Source organism: Cynocephalus volans, chromosome 12 (assembly GCF_027409185.1).
Source record: "Cynocephalus volans isolate mCynVol1 chromosome 12, mCynVol1.pri, whole genome shotgun sequence".
Lineage (NCBI taxonomy): Eukaryota > Metazoa > Chordata > Mammalia > Dermoptera > Cynocephalidae > Cynocephalus > Cynocephalus volans.
Genome location: NC_084471.1, coordinates 85,346,864 through 85,364,388, shown reverse-complemented (window position 1 = coordinate 85,364,388; position 17,525 = coordinate 85,346,864). Strand labels below are relative to the sequence as shown.

The 17,525-nt window shown below is 37.8% G+C and overlaps 1 protein-coding gene across 1 annotated transcript in view; it reads left to right on the top strand.

Moving 5' to 3' along the window:
* CCDC91 (coiled-coil domain containing 91) overlaps window positions 1–12,568 on the top strand; it is a 367,928-nt gene extending 355,360 nt beyond the window's left edge. The window contains exon 13 of the mRNA XM_063075363.1: window positions 11,512–12,568. Within this exon, the coding sequence (XP_062931433.1) occupies window positions 11,512–11,622 (111 nt within the window). The 3' untranslated portion in view covers window positions 11,623–12,568. The remainder of the gene's footprint in view (window positions 1–11,511) is intronic.
* Window positions 12,569–17,525: the final 4,957 nt, after the last annotated feature.

Here is a 17,525-nt window from a genome sequence, read left to right as displayed (position 1 = left end):
TGAGAGGTATGGATCTAGTTTCATTCTCCTGCATATGGATATCCAGTTATCCCAGCACCATTTGCTGAAGAGGCAGTCCCTTCCCCAGTGAATAGGCTTGGTGCCTTTGTCAAAGATCAGATGGCAGTAAGTGTGTGGGTTGATTTCTGGATTGTCTCTTCTATTCCATTGGTCCGTGTGTCTGTTTTTATGCTAGTACCATACTGTTTTGGTTATTATAGCTTTGTAGTATAGCTTAAAGTCAGGTAGTGTTATGCCTCCAGCTTTATTTTTTTTGCTCAGCATTGCTTTGGCTATGCGTGGTCTTTTATTGTTCCATATAAATGTCTGGATAGTTTTTTCCATTTCTGAGAAAAATGTCTTTGGAATTTTGATGGGGATTGCGTTGAATTTGTATATCATTTTGGCTAGTATGGACATTTTCACTGTTGATTCTTCCAATCCAAGAGCATGGGATATCTTTCCATCTTCTTGTATCCTCTCTAATTTCTCTCAACAGTGGTTTGTAGTTCTCATTATAGAGATTTTTCACATCCTTGGTTAACTCAATTCCTAAGTATTTTATTTTTTTGGTGGCTATTGTAAATGGGCAGGCTTTCCTGATTTCTCGTTCTGCATGTTCACTATTGGAGAAGAGAAATGCTACTGATTTTTGTGTGTTGATTTTGTATCCTGCTAGGGTGCTGAAATCATTTATCAATTCCAAGAGTTTTTTTGTAGAGGTTTTAGGCTGTTCGATATATAGGATCATGTCATCTGCAAACAGGGACAGTTTGACTTCATCTTTTCCAATCTGGATGCCCTTTATTTCCTTCTCTTCTCTGATTGCTCTGGCTAGTACTTCCAACACTATGTTGAATAGGAGTGGTGAGAGTGGGCATCCTTGTCTAGTTCCTGTTCTTAAAGGAAAAGCTTTCAGCTTTTCCCCATTCAGGATGATATTGGCAGTGGGTTTGTCATATATGGCTTTAATTATGTTGAGATACTTTCCCTCTATACCTAACTTATAGAGGGTCTTTGTCAAGAATGAGTGCTGAACTTTATCAAATGCTTTTTCAGCATCTATAGAGATGATCATATGGTACTGGTGTTTGAGTTTATTAATATGGTGTATCACATTTATTGATTTGCGTATGTTGAACCAACCTTGCATCCCTGGGATAAATCCCACTTGATCGTGATGAATAATTTTACGTATGTGTTGCTGTATTCTGTTTGCTAGTATTTTAGTGAGGATTTTTGCATCTATATTCATCAAGGATATCGGCCTGTAGTTTTCTTTTTTGGTTATATCTTTACCTGGTTTTGGTATCAGGATGATGTTTGCTTCATAGAATGAGTTTGGGAGATTTGCGTCCGTTTCAATCTTTTGGAATAGTTTGTAAGGAATCGGTGTCAATTCCTCTTTGAATGTTTGGTAAAATTCTGCTGTGAATCCATCTGGTCCTGGGCTTTTCTTTGTTGCGAGCCTTCTGATAACAGCTTCAATCTCCTTTATTGTTATTGGTCTGTTCAAATTTTCTACGTCTTCATGGTTCAGTTTTGGGAGCTTGTGTGTGTCCAGAAATTTATCCATTTCCTCCAGATTTTCAAATTTGTTGGCGTATAGTTGTTTATAGCAGTCTCGAATGATTCCTAGTATTTCAGATGAATCAGTTGTAATATCGCCTTTTTCGTTTCTAATTTTTGTTATTTGAGTCTTCTCTCTTCTTTTTTTTGTTAGCCATGCTAATGGTTTGTCAATTTTATTTATCTTTTCAAAAAACCAACTTTTTGATTCGTTGATCTTTTGAATTGTTTTTTGGTTTTCAATTTCATTTAGTTCTGCTCTGATCTTAATGATTTCTTTCCTTCTGCTAACTTTAGGTTTGGATTGTTCTTGTTTTTCTAGTTCTTTAAGGTGAAGTGTTAGGTTGTTCACTTGCCATCTTTCCATTCTTCTGACGTGAGCGTTTAATGCAATAAATTTCCCCCTCAATACTGCTTTTGCAGTATCCCACAGGCTTTGGTATGATGTATCATTGTTTTCATTAGTTTCAATAATTTTTTTGATTTCCTGCTTGATTTCTTCTTGGACCCATATGTCATTAAGTAGAATGCTGTTTAATTTCCATGTGTTTGTATAGTTTCCAGAGTTTCGTTTGTTCTTAATTTCTAGGTTTAATCCATTGTGGTCTGAGAAGATACATGGGATAATTCCAATTTTTTTGAATTTATTGAGACTTGATTTGTGACCTAATATGTGATCTATCCTGGAGAATGATCCATGTGCTGATGAGAAGAATGAATATTCTGAGGTTGTTGGGTGGAATGTTCTGTAGATATCTGCCAATTCCAATTGGTCTAGAGTCTTGTTTAGATCTTGTGTTTCTCTACTGATTCTTTGCCTAGATGATCTGTCTAATATTGACAGTGGGGTGTTCAGGTCCCCTGCTATTATGGTATTAGTGTCTATTTCCTTCTTTAGGTCTAATAGAGTTTGTTTTATAAATCTGGCTGCTCCAACATTGGGTGCGTACATATTTATGATTGTTATATCTTCTTGATGGATCAGTCCTTTTATCATTAAGTAGTGTCCCTCATTGTCTCTTTTTATGGTTTTTAGTTTAAAGTCTATTTTGTCAGATATAAGAATAGCTACTCCAGCTCGTTTTTCTTTTCTGTTTGCATGGTAAATCTTTTTCCATCCTTTCACTCTTAGTCTGTGTGATCTTTATGGGTGAGGTGGGTCTCTTGTAGGCAGCATATAGTTGGGTCCTCCTTTTTGATCCAGTCAGCCAGTCTGTGTCTTTTGATTGGGGAATTTAAGCCTCTTACATTAAGAGTAGTTATTGAAAGGTGTTGATTTATTCCTAGCATTTTGTTGGTTGTTTGGTTGTCTTAGGTCTCTTTTGTTCCTTACTTTCTGATTTACTGATTGGTTTCTGTGTTTGTTGGTTCCTTAGGTTGTAGATAGCATTTTTGTTTGCTTGTTTTCTCTTCATGAATGCCATTTTTATTATACTAGTGGGTTTTGATTTTTCTTGGGTTTTTAGTGCAGTGGTAATTATTTTTCAGGAACCAAACCCAGTACTCCCTTGAGGATTTCTTGTAAGGGTGGTCATGTGGTAGTGAACTCCCGCAGTTTTTGTTTGTCTGAGAAATATACTATTTGCCCTTCATTTCGGAAGGTTAGCCTTGCAGGGTAAAGTATTCTTTGCTGCAATCTTTGTCTTTTAGTATTTTGAAAATATCATCCCATTCCTTTCTAGCTTTTAGGGTTTGTGATGAAAAGTCTGAGGTTAGCCTGATTGGTGCTCCCTTATAGGTGGTTTGACGCTTCTCTCTTGCAGCTTTTAAGATTCTCTCTTTGTCTCTGAGTTTTGCCAATTTGACTATGACATGTCTTGGAGAAGGCCTTTTTGGGTTGAATACGTTTGGAGATCGTTGAGCTTCCTGGATCTGAAGATCTGTGACTTTTCCTATACCTGGGAAGTTTTCTGCCACTATTTTTTTGAATATGTTTTCAATGGAATCTCCATTTTCCTCCCCTTCTGGAATACCCATGACTCGGATATTTGAGCGCTTCAGGTTGTCTGATATCTCTCTCAGATTTTCTTCCATGTCCTTGATTCTTTTTACTTTCTTTTTGTCTGCTTGTGTTATTTCAAACAGCCCATCTTCAAGTTCAGAGGTTCTCTCTTCAACTTAGACAAGCCTGCTGGTTAAACTCTCCGTTGTGTTTTTTATTTCACTGAATAACTTCTTCAGTTCAGCAAGTTCTGCTACTTTTTTTTCAAGACATTGATTTCCTTGTACATTTCCTCTTTCAGATCCTGTATACTTTTTCTCATTTCATCATGATGTCTAGCTGAGTTTTCTTGTATCTCATTCAGTTTCCTTAGAGTTATCACTCGAAATTCCTTGTCAGTTATTTCAAGGGCTTCTTGTTCTATAGGATCTAGAGGTTGAGATTTATTAACTTTTGGTGGTGTACTTTCTTGATTTTTTGTATTTCTGGTATCTTTTTTTTGGTGTTTATTCATTGTGGCAGGGGGTTTCACAGTCCACCGGTTTGAGACTAATGACTAGCTAGGATGTTGCTGTGGTTGCCAATTTCGTATGGCTCCCTCCGTGACTGCTCAGTTGGCCTCTAGTGCCTTGTGTGTGTGGTTGCCTCGGGTCTTGGGCTTCTCCGGGGAGCCACCTTTCTGGTCAGCTTGGACTCTGCTGGGCTGGTGGATCACATACCACTGGGTGTGAGATCTCTGTTGAGCTTTCACTTCCTGTGCAGGACTTCTCCCTGTTCCGTGTGGTCTGGCCCAGGCTGTTAGATCGTGCAGTGGTGACCCCACCTTGTGTGTGGTTTCTGTCGAGTCTCCGCCTCCCAGGTCGTACGTCTCCCCACTCTGTGCGCACTGTGCTGGGCTGGGGCATGTCTTCTGCACCCCTCGTCTATCAGCTGGGCCTTCAAGACCCTGCTTGGCACCGCCTCGCCCAGGAAGTCTGCCAGGCTTCTGCTAGGCACAGACGACCGGTCTCTCTGGGTGCCTTTGTAGCACTATGTAGATCTTTCTCGGGTCTTATTCACCTTTGTATCCCCCCGGTATAAACCGAGTCTAGCGCCCGCCTGCAGCCTGCTCTCCGGCAGGTTCAAGCGGACCTGGGAACTCTCCTACCACACTATTCCCAACCAGAAATTCATTAGGCTTTTTTCCAAACTGGTGGCCGCAGAGATGGTATCTGCCTCCCAGTAACAGGAAGTTTACTGGGAGCCGGAGTCCAGGGTGTGGTGGAGTGACAGTCGGCCCGCCCTTACTTCCTTGCCCTCCCGACACTGGCCAGGGACGCCACCAGCCCCGCCAGAGAACCGCGGAGGGAGTGGGAGGGGAGGCCGGCCCGCAGGCTCCGGAAAGCCCTGCGCCGGGCCAAGCAAGTGGGAAGGCTCAGTGATGGCCGAGCCAGGCGGAGCTGCTAGCACCTGGTAAAATGGAGGCAGCCCCCGGGCAGTGAGTGGCCTGGTGGTGCAGGCGGGAGCCGGTTGGGCATCCGCCCCCCGAACAGAGCTGTGCCAGGGGTTACTCACAGTGCTGTGCCAGGTCGGGTGCTCACTCTCTGTCTCTGGTTTGTTGCCTTCCCCGTTCTCGGCCACTGCCGCCTCGGGCTGTTCAGTTGCGGCGCAGCTCGGGCGCTCCCAGGAATCTTCTTTAATGCCGGCCTGAAACCTCGAATCCTGAATAGGGCAGCTGGCCGCCTTCAGCGCGGCCCTGGCCTCCGGGATCCTGTCTGCATCCACAGCAGCCCTGGCGCTGTGTTCCCTGTTTCGAGACTCGCTTTTGCAGCTAAGAAACAGTTCTTTTCCTGCTCCACACTTCAAAGCTGTTGCCTGTAAGTGAGGCAGCCTCCTAATTTTTTTTTTTTTTGTTGTTGTTGTTGTTCTTCCACTCTTGTCCATCTACAGTCTGTTATCCACGTAGTAACTAACAACTGTGATATTTTTCACACACAGAGCGTGGTCATACTCCTGCCCAAAACTTTCCACTGTCTTCCCATCAAAGTACAAACCTACAGAGCCCTACATGATCTGGCCACTGTCTGCTTCTCCAGTCCTCTCTCCTACCAGTCTCCCCCTTGCTCATTTTGCTCCAATTTTACTGGATTTTTTTCAGTCTTTTATCAGATCAAGTCTGAACCCCCTTTCAGACTTCTCCCTTGTGCTTTTATCTGCCTTAAAATTCTCTTTTCCCACATTTTTCCATAACTCTCATCCTCCCTTACTTCTTTCAAGTCTCCTAATTGCCACCTTCTCCAAGTAGTCTTCTCTAATCACACTACCTGAAAGGTCTCCCCTCTGTCTCTGTCTAACCCTTTATTCTCCTTTGTTATTTTTATAGTGCTGATCTCCACCTGAGGAGTATGAATTTGTTTCCTCAAACTAAAATATAATTTCTATAAGAGCAGAGAATTCTATGAGGACAGATATATACTGGTGTCTTATTCACCACTGTATCTCTAGTGCCTAAAACAGTGCCTGGCATGTAGTAGGTGCTAAATAAATATTGAACAAATGGAAGAATGAAAGAATGTCTGTAATCACTTTCTCTACTAGTTTTAAGACTGTTTAGTGTCTCTAAACATATCTATGCCTTTGTTCTCACTAGTCTGCTTTTCATAAAATTTTTTCCACATCTTGCTCTTCTTTGTCTAAGGAAATGCTCTCAAGCCTCTAGGAGCCTGTCCAAGTCCCCACACTGAAGTTTTCTTTACTGCAGTCTCACACCATGACCTCTCCTCCTCTCTCAGCCCATCCATTGGACTCCATCTTTACTGTGCATGTTAGCACCTAATTGTTCTTTAAAGGTTGCATGTGTGTCTTTCCAAGAAGATTATGAACCTGTTAGAGACAGGAGTAGTAGTGTATACTTTTCTACCCAGGTCTCAGAGGAATAATGCACAAATAGTGGGCTTTATTCATCAACTGATTGACTAATAGATTAATTGGCTGGCTCAATGTCAAAACATGTAAATAAAACAGCAGCTTGAGTGTATGTGTTTGTGAGGGGGAAAGGGATGTATAATAAATTCAGAAAAAGGCATTCATGTCCAAATAACAGTGTTTAAAAGAGCAGCATTGTAATAAACAAGAAACTGAAGATCTGTTTCATTTCTCATTAGAAGGTAAACAATCTTCTTACCCAATATGATGATGTTAACTGGAAAATCTGCCTGTGTACTTACAGTTCCAGATCATTATACTTGACCTTTCTTCAATGCCCATGAAATAGCTTGTTAGTGAATGTGAAAACTGAATCCATGAAACATATTGTTACTAAACTGATAATATTTGTGCATGAGTCACTTTCAATCAGTGGATTTGCCCAATCTCCATTCTAGCTTTTTTGAAAAATGAGATCATTTTTTTTTTATTCAAAATATTTTAACATTTTCTTGTACATATTTGTGGGGTACAGGGTTTTGTTTCAAGACATGCATATACTGCACAATGATTCACAACACAGCTTTGTACCCATTAGCCCACCACTTTTCCTCTGCTGCACCCGCCTCTGACAGCCATTATTCTACTCTCTACTCTCTCTACTTCTGTGAGAACCACTTTTATTTTTATTTTTTTCCAGTTCCCACATATGAGTGATATCATGTGGTATTTGTCTTTTTGTGCCTGACTGACTTCATTTAATATGACGGTTTCCAGTTCCATCCATATTGTTGCAAATGATAGGATATCATTTTTATAATAGCTGAGAACTATTGTATTGTGTATATATACCACAGGTTTTTTTAATCCATTCATTTTTGATGGGCATTTATAAAATATTCATTAGTATAAATTAGAAAAGTAACATTGGTAGAGGTAGACCTAATATTTTCGTATCTCTCAATGTATTTTGTTCATAGAAAAAGATATTGAAAGCACAGTTAGTACTAACTGTATTATGTATGTGTGTGTGTGTGTGTGTGTGTGTGTGTGTGTGTGTGTGTATGCGTATATATATATATATATATATTTCAAAAACAGTGTATCAGATGTTTAGGGATGTAAACAGTGTTCTTAATGAACAATCCCATTTAAATGAGCCAGTTTGTTTATAATTCACTTTGAATGTTGCTTTTTAGACCAGTAGAAGTTTACTACCCTTCGTATTGCATTGTGGTGACTGGAAAATAAAGCTAAGGTCAGGAGGTGTTTTCTTTTGCTTTTGCTATAGCGTGAAACACTAATGGAAAGGTAAATCTACTACGTGGAAATATTGGGGATTTATGTGTTCTTTCCCTCCCCCTCCAAAGTTATTAAAATTAACACCCTTTAATAAGTGGTATGCTTCTAAATGACTTTCAGCAGTATGCCAGCAAACTGAAGAGATAATAAAGAGGAGGAAAAAAGATGTATAAAGCTCCAGGTCTATTTCAGAGACTTTAGAACTTTCAGGTTTTTTTTTTTTTTTTTTTCCAGGTGTTTATAAGAGCTGTGAACAGAAAATGGGAGGGAAAATGAAGCAATAAAAGCAACACTATTATTAAGAGATTATACACCCTATATCCAAAAATGTTTGCCACCACTACTCTGGACATAATATTGTCAGCATTATATCACAGTGTACAAATCTTTGATTCACTCTGAAATGAAAACCACAAATAAAGAACTAAGTTCCATTCTTCAAGGGGCAAAAAGATTAGAATATTTTGCCAAAATTCTTCCTGCATCAATAAAGGATCATAAGGTCATGCCTAATAGAACAGAAACTGCTGAAATTCAGGAATTCGTGAAGAATGTTAGCTTGATGTACTTATTTCAGAGAGAGGAATTCAGCATCTTTATAAAGAAAGGTCAAAAGTGTTCTGTCTCACAGATGCAACTTATACACCATGCCCAGGAAGGACCCACTAAATTGGAAGCTCAGTTCTGTGATGGCACAATTTCTATCTTCCTCCTTAAAGATTATCAGTGTCACCTTGTTGCTCCTTAAAGTGTTGAGCTCAGGTTTAATGGTTTCTTACCTTCAGAGAGTTCTGTGGAGGCATAGTTAAAGATGGGAAGTGAGCCTTGGTAGCTGCCTGAAACCAAAACTAGTATTTCCATCATCTTATAGTCAGTAATTCCAGGGTGACACTAGTGAGAGAAGTGGTTAGTATGTTTAAGTAGAAATCTATCAAGCGAAGATACTAAGTCAAATTTATTTTTAGTGGAACTCCTGATTGTCTTGTGCGGTTTCTGGAAGATTTTGAATTGCTAAGGGTAGCACATTTGATATATGTACATGAGTTATGAAGCATAATAGTAAAACAAACACAAATGAAGGCACCTCTAAACTGAATCCATGAATCTCAACCTGCCTGACTCTACTCTCCAAATACAACTTAAAAAGAAATGTTTTCTCACCTATTCATGTAACTCCAAAAAAAAAAAAAAATCACTTGTTTTTTGAGCTCTATGAAAAGAGAGTATAAGACTGTCTGTAGTCTGGTCACTTCCTTTTTAAACTAAGTTTTGTTAAAAGTGTTCACTAATTTATATTCTTCTATTCTAATTTATATTTTCTTTTGGTAATATGAGGGTACTTCAAAAAGCTCATCAAAAAACTGAAATAAAAGATAATATGAGTATCGAACTTTCTGAAGACTCCTCATATGTGACATATTAAGATTTATTATAAATCTATAGTAATTAAGATAGCATTATATTAGAAATAGGTGAATTATCCAAGGAAACAGTATAGAGAGCCCAAAGACAGTTATGCATATATGGAAACCTGATTTGTGATTAGAGGTAGCATTGCAGATTGTACATTCTCTGGCTCAAGCAATTTCTACAAGATAATAGTAGCACATGTATATAGAGGACTGTGTTGAAGGATGTTCAGTACAGCTTTGATTATAACAGCAGGTGATTAAGAACAATCTAAATGTATGTCATTAGATTACTTAGAAACAAATATTAAAACACTCATTACATATACTAAATTGTAAATATATAATGGAAAACTATGCAACTGTTTAAAAGAAAAAAACAGGAGAAACCGGTCTTTATACACTGCACCTGAGATTAGTAACTTGGTACAGTCATTCTGGAATACAGTTTGGTAATATTTATCATAATTTATAATATGCAAATCTTATGATGTAGAAATTCCACATGATGGAATCTGTCCAAGAGGAACCCTTGAACATCTTCTGAAGGGTGTACACTCAGGCTGTAAATTTCCTTATTGCTTTGGAAACAACAAAACAAAATTGGAATAAACTTACATATCAATGGGGCAGTGGCTAAACTATTTATGGATTATAGTCAAGCAATTTTTTTAAATGAAATAGGGAAAACTTCTAGTAATGGCAGTGAAATAAAGTGATTGTGTGAACCCTCCCTCAGTTAGCAATGATAAGATCTGGACCAAATATTTTTAAAAGCCTGTCTTTAAAGGCTTGAATGTATTCACAAGTTGACAGAAATCACTGGGAAATGGACTAGAACTCTGTGTTGGTACACTCTTCTGTACTGTTTGAATTTTGACCAAGAGCAGAATAATTTAAAAGCTGCAAATACTTAGATTTTAATCTGTTTTACATACATTAAAATGAAACTTTAAAAATCCAACTTTTAAAAATCTCTCACATATCATATCTTTTAGATTAGTTGAAGCATGCTTTTACTCTTAGCATTAAAAGTGTATCTGTCATTTCCTAGTAGATTGCTTTGCTCTATTAGGGTTATGTGTTTATTGATTTATTAATCTAAGCAAATATTCGTTGAGTGTCTAACATGTGCCAGACCCTCTTCTAGATGCGGGGGACACAGTGCTCACCTGGGACTTAACATTCTAAAGGACTCTCCTGTTTGATAGTCTTGTAAGCAGAAGGTATATATTCATCTGAAGGTATCACTTGATAGAGGAAGAAGGGAAAAAAGATAGGGAGGGAAAGGGTAAGGAGAAATCCTATTTCTGTTCATATAATATCAGAATATTAGAACTGAAGGGAGTCTTAGTATAGTTCAATCTTTTTACATGAGCAGTTTGCTAAATATCATACATTCTTTTTAGACTAACTCTTAGGATAACTCAAAATTTTAATCTTCCAGTTTTTTAGTCATTTAGAGTATCAGTGGATTATGGAAGTATAATTTAATAGATAATTTTTGTTTGGATTTGCCTTTTTATTTTTACTTTTGTTGGGGGGCTTTAGGGAAGAATATGTCAACTTTTATATAAATATGATATGTGTATATTGTGAAATGGAATTTATTTGGCTTTCTTTTGAATTCCTTCATTGTTCTGTAATCTGTAGGCAATGTGTTGTCATAATTTGGTTATTTTATACCATGGGCAAATGTTTTAGGGCATAAGAGTTAGGATCTTTTCTTCATGTATTTGATAATCTTTACCATCCAGAAAGTTTTATATTATACATAACCCAAATGACTTCTTATTCTAAACCTCTTGTTTTGTCCACTATATTAAATTTGCTAAAACAAACCTAATAAAAAATCTCTACTGTAATAGGAGGACCAGGTCAAGTAAGTTTAAACAGTATCAAATATTTTTTAAAGTATACCTTTCCCCCAAATTTCTCTAATTTCAAGTAACTATCTCATTATCATTTTTTAATCTAAACCCTATCATGACAAAATTATGTGTTTTTTCTGTACTATGTATTTCTTGTGTTATTTACATCTGTGATATATATTTGCGGGCATTTGGTCTGTATATGTGTTAAGAACTGGCATTTTTATAGTACTTTATATTTTCTAAAATTGCTCTGATCAAATATATGATATTTGTCCAATAACTGAGTACTGACATCAATTATAAAATTGAAATGACCACCATCTCATCTTAGGCAAGAGGCCAGAAATAGTGACTACATTGTCACTGAGTTTAAAGTGCTATTTGATTTCCTAAATCATCTTGTCTGAAAAGATTTTTCTAGTGGGCTTCAGTGACATGATATTCTGTATCTCTCAACTAAGTACATTTTTTTCTTTCTCTTTCTCTCATTAAAAAAAAAAAAAATCAACAGCTTGATCAAGTCATCCGCCAAAGAAGCCTGTCCAGTTTGGAACTGTTCCTCTCCTGTGCTCAGAAACAGTTAAGTGCTTTAATAGCTACGGAGCCGGTTGACATAGAGTGAAGAGAACATGACAAGCTAACGTACACTGGCACTGAATACATCATTAGACCTCTAAAATACATGCTATGCATTATAAAGATGCTTTTGTTTTATTTCCAAACCTTGGAGAATTGACTTCCACTTCAAGGATAAACCAAAACAATATTTAGAACTATCAAGTGATCTAATTTATTTTCTTTTATTTTCCCCTTTATATTTACTATTATTTTATTAGTAGTAATAGTAACACAAAATGATATGTCCCAAAGCCATTGAATAGTGCCACATTATCAAGTTAAGTAAACTTTATAGCCTCTGGTGGCCTGTTATATTGTACTCATATTTGGTAAAAGGAGTAAATTATCTTTATTATTGCTTCATGATGATTCCTGATAAGATGCAAAATGTAATCATACTTTGATTTGATTTTGAAGATAAAAATAGCATGGATTTCAGCATCATCTATTATCTATGTAAAATGCTGATTTGATAGAGAATCATTCTATTACCAAACCTCTTTTCTGCAGGTGGATCTGTGTATTTTCATTGGTCTACTGAAAACAAACAATATAAATAAAAACACTAAAGATTATTATATTAATTCCATTTTGATCTGATGTACCACTTAAAGGGGTGTGTGTGATATGTGCTTATTTCCTATCTCTGCTCTTCAAAGGCACTATGAATCAATAAATTCATTTTTCTTATGAATTGAACCGTGAACTTAATCTCTAGACAGAGAATAAAACTTGGCCATTTATAGGAATTTAGGTTCAAATATAAGATATATGTTATCTTTTCCTAGTACTTCAGAATGTATCTAATTCATGAACAGTGTGCTTGGATGCAAAATCATGAGTATTTTTAACCTCAAAACTAAAATGTCCTTAAAATATATGTATGCAAACGCTTTGTCTTATTTTCTGAAATGCTTCTACTTTCATGGGCTTTGTACTTTTCTGGGATTTCTCAGTGTAATAAAAAGAGCTTCAAAACTTATTTGGTTGCTATTATTTTAATTCCTGCTTTTAAATTCTTTTTTAATACTTTTTAAAAACATTTTCTTGCTCAAACCTCTATGTCCATGTATGATGATGTTTTATATACACCTCCCCTTAAAAAATTACAATAATATTTACCAGGAATCTTTAAATATTAATAACTACTCAATTTGCTCTTAGAAATATAAATAAAAAATTGAAGCAAGCAGACCGTTGACTTGAAATGCGGCATAATAAAAAAGGGAGAAGATCTTTTAATTCAGGAACAAGCCAATAACACAATGTTATTTTCATTATTTAAAATCACTTGACTCTCTTTGTCATCAAATTAAATGATTAGATACTTTTACAAGTTACTGAGATATTATTTACATAATATAAAGCATAGAAGTTCACTGAAGCTCAGATCCAGAGTCAGTGGAAATGTCAAGAGAAGATAATGCCTTACACCTCTCCATTCCTGACCACCACAGAATGTTTTTTTCTTTTTCCATTTGGAGTTTCAACTTTGCTGTTGACATAGACTAATTGTTATCTGAAGTAATTTAGAATAAATTGATACTTATCAGTGTATGAATATTTGCAGAACACCCACCATGTACAATACCGTACTATTTTATATTGCTACACTGTTTTTTCCATGGAGGCATCCTTAAAGACAACTGAGAGATATCATCCGGGCATAGAATTCTAGTTATTTGAATCCGTTCATTCTTCTAAACTGAATTGCCTAACAATGTGTTTCAATGCTGTTCAAGTTATAGATTACACATTAAGAAGCATATTCTATTTTTGTTCTTACAATTGAAAGGACAATAGACCATCTCAGGTAGTATTCAGTAGGAGAATTAGATGATCAAGTATTGTGCTGCAGCAAAGGTAAGCATTGTTCCCTGAAATGCAAACCCCCAAGTATTGAAGAAAAGTATTGTAGTGAAATGTTTTGTCTCTAAAACTTTCTTTACCTAGTTTATGATTTCCTTAAGTCTTTTTTACATAGCATTTTCTACCTTTATGTTTAGGTTAATAAGACACTGTTTTGAAAGGTAGAACAGTTAGTGTATTAGTTCATTTCTGTTGCTTATAACACAATACCTGAAACTGGGTAAAGTTTACTGCTTACAGTTTCAGAGGCTGACACGTCCAAAGGCCAGGGAACACATTTAGTGAAGGCCTTGGTAGTGGCAACAGTGACCCAGGGGAGAAAGTGGCACAAGGACCACATGGCAGAAAGTGGTGGAGCAGAGAGAGAGAGACTCTCATGTGCTCTCCTCTTAAAGCCCACAGAATCATCCCTATGACCACAATTAAACCATCAACTTAATCACCTCTTCAAGACCCTGACTTTCAAGTACCATAACAGGATTTCCCACCCTCAGCAGTTACAGTGGTGATTAAACTTCAGTGACTTAGGGGTGCCATTCAATTTACTGCATTCCACTGGTGGCCAAAACTCATGTCCTTTTCACATAAAGATACATTCATTTCATCCCCAAAGTCTTAACTTGTTTCAATTCAAAAGTCCAAAGTTCAAAGTCCCATCTATGAATTTGAAACAAATTATCTACTTCCAAGATGCAATGGTGGGACAAACATAGGGTACATGTTCCCATTCAAAAAGGGAGAAATTGGCCAGAAGAAAGGAGTAACAGGCCCTGAGCAAGTCTGAAACTCAGCAGGGCGGGCATTAAATTTAAAAGCTGGCAAATCATGTACCTTGACTCCATATTTGACATTCTCTGCATGCTAGTATGGGGGTTGGGACCCCAAGTCCTTAGGCAGTTCAAATCTTATAGCTTCCGTGGTCTCTGGCAATGCTTGCAGGCTGGTGTTACACGCTGGTTGCTCCACAAGTCTGGGGTCTCCATGGTGGTCCTGCTCCCATGTCTCCACTAGGCATGGCACTGAGGTTTTTCTGCTGCAACTCAGACCCCAGGTGTCTACTCAGCATTGCTCTCATGCAGTGAATCCACCCCTACAGATCTCTTCCTAGGCACCCAGACTTTTCCGTACATCCTTTGACATCAGGGTGGAGGCTCCCAAGCCTTCAGAGCTCTGGCATTCTGTGAACCTACAGAACTAACACCACATGGATGCCACCAAGGATCTGGCTTGTATTTTCCAAAGCTGCAGGTTGAGACACACTTGGGGCCAATGTAGCCATGTCTGGAGCAGCTGATGCAGCTGGGGTGCTGGTGTGGGGAGCAGCATCCTGAGGTGGCCCTGGGCAGTGAGTCTCCAGAGGGCACCTCAGGCCTGTTCCTCAAGACTATTATGTCTCCCTAGGCCTCTGGGCCTGTAATGAGAAGGGTTGGTCTGAGAGGCTTTTGCAATGCCTTGAGGGCCCTTTTTCCCTACTCTTGATAATCCCTTTCTTTTGTACTAATCTCCTTAACCAATGTGAAACGGTTGCCTTTTTCTCCTGAAAATGCTCTCTGCTTCTCCACCACATGACTGGGCTACAGATTTTCTAAATCTTTATGCTCTGCTTCCCTTTCAAATTCTGGCTTTATGTCATGCCTTTGCCACCACAACTCAGTATAGGATGTTACAAGTAGCCATGCAGTTTCCTGAATGTTTTGCTGCCTAGAAATTTCTTCCATCAAATACCCTGAGTCAGCACCTTTAAGTTCCATATTCGATAATACTTTGGGACATGAAGAGAATGCAGCCAAATTTCTTGCCAGCTCATAGCAAGCGTGATCTTTGCCCCAGTTTCCAATAAGTCCGTTTTCATTTCTATCTGAAACATCCTTAAAATGGTCTTTATAGTCCATATTCCATAAGCATTCTGGTCACCACCACTTAACCAGTCTCTAAAACATTCCAAATCTCCCGAAATTTCTTCTAAACATTCACCAGCATCTAGACTTTTTCTAGCCTGCTCCTTCAAATTCTTCCAGTTTCTCCTCAACACCCAGTTCCAAAGCCGCTTCCACATTTTCAAGTATTTGTTATAAGCAACACCCCACTTCTCTGGTACCAATTTTCTGTATTAGTCCATTTCTGTTGCTTATAACGCAATACCTGGAACTGGGTGATTTATGAAGAAAATAAAATTTACTGCTTACAGCTTCAGAGGCTGGGAAGTCCAAAGTCCAGGGAACACATTTGCTGAAGGCCTTGGTGGTGACAACAGTGACCCAGGGGTCTCACATGGTAGCAAATGGCAGAGCAGAGAAAGAGACTCTCCTTTTAAAGCCCTCAGAACCAAACATATGACCACTATTAGACCTTCAACTTGATCACCTCTTCAAGGCCCCACCTTTCAATTATCATAATAGGATTTCCCATCCTCAATAGTTACAGTAGGTATTAAACTTCAGTGACTTTGGGGGGCCATTCAATCTACTGAAGTTAGGGTTTTTTTTAAATGATAAAGCTACTATCAAAATGCAACTCTCTTTTAGTAGCAAGCTGAGTAGTAGAAAACCCTACTTTTTATTGGTAGAAAAGAACGTCTCCCCCCCCCCACTCCAAAAAAGAGTATTTGCTTTGTGCCAAGTATTTTCTCATGTTATCTCAATAACTCTGTGAAGTTACAATAACCCTGCGAAGGATAAGATACATCCACATCTACTAATGGAAAAGATTAGGTTTCTTGCCCATGATTATGGGATGGAGTTGGGATTCAACTTCAGGGCTTTCAACATGTAGTCCTATTCTTTCCAGTATCCTATACATACCTCATATTCTCTCTATAAGAAAATATCTGAACATTTCTACTCTTATTACATTATTTCAGTGTTTTGAGAAAGAGATTAGTCTTCCTTGTCGATTTAGTTGATATTCTAGCTCTGTCACATTGTAATTGTGGAACCCTGAACAAGTTGCCTAACCAATTTGAGTCCCAGTTTTCTTATTTGTAAGGTGGCAATAGTGATTTTAATAGGCTTTTTGTGAAAATAAAGTTCGTAAAGTGCCCAATATAGTAAACCTCACTGGTATAGCCACCAGTTGATAATAATTCTCCTTTCTCTGTGAACTGCCACAAAATACTGGTGTGGTCACCCACAACAAATGACTAAACTATATTATTCTGCCCCTCTAACATCGATTGACTGATCTACAGGTGAAGATCTGCCTCCAACTGTGCTTCTTGTGAGAAGTCATATGGAGAGTTACTTCAACTACTTTACCCTAGAATGACACACAGGAACCTCCATTTCTGAGGTCAGAGATATCCCAATTACTGCCTTTCCTGAGTCTCGGATTCTATGAGATACCCAAATATTCTTCTAGTATGTTAGCACCACTTACTTTTTTCCTTTAAGCTAGCCAGAGCCAGTTTCTGTTATGTGCAACCAAAGAAATATTAAACAAGGCATTCCAGCACAGAGCCCAGCACATAATCCCTGGACATTCAGCACTTGTTAGTTCTTCATTTCCTCCACCAGCTAATCCACATCCAAAATGGAAACACTCTTTGATTTATTTTAAGGAATGTTAAAAATATAACTGAACCAAAGCCTCTGTTGTCTAACAAAGCCAAGTAAATCACAGATACCCAAAACTATGAACAAACAGTGCCCTATTTAGAAGTTTTCTGTCACTCAGAATCTGGAGTAGAGGTTTAAACCCAGCTTCAGTAAATGCTGACTCAAGTTCCAATTCAAAGGAGACTTTTTCAGTGATTGCTTTGAAATCAAAACCAGAACAATGTCCCTATGACTGGTGTTATTCTGCACTGAGTCAGGTATGTATAATCACACTTCCTTTTGGTTTTTATTTTTTTTTAATCTGACAAACTGGAATCAGGAAATGCTGTGTATGTTTTAAAGGACAGTAAAAACAAAAGCATTATTCATTTTCTGGGAAAAAAGATAGGCTTTGCATAATAAATTCTGAATAAGAAAAAAAGCGTATGTAAAAACCTGGAAAACATTTACAAAACTCTAAGAGAAAAAGGAGACTTGGATCAAA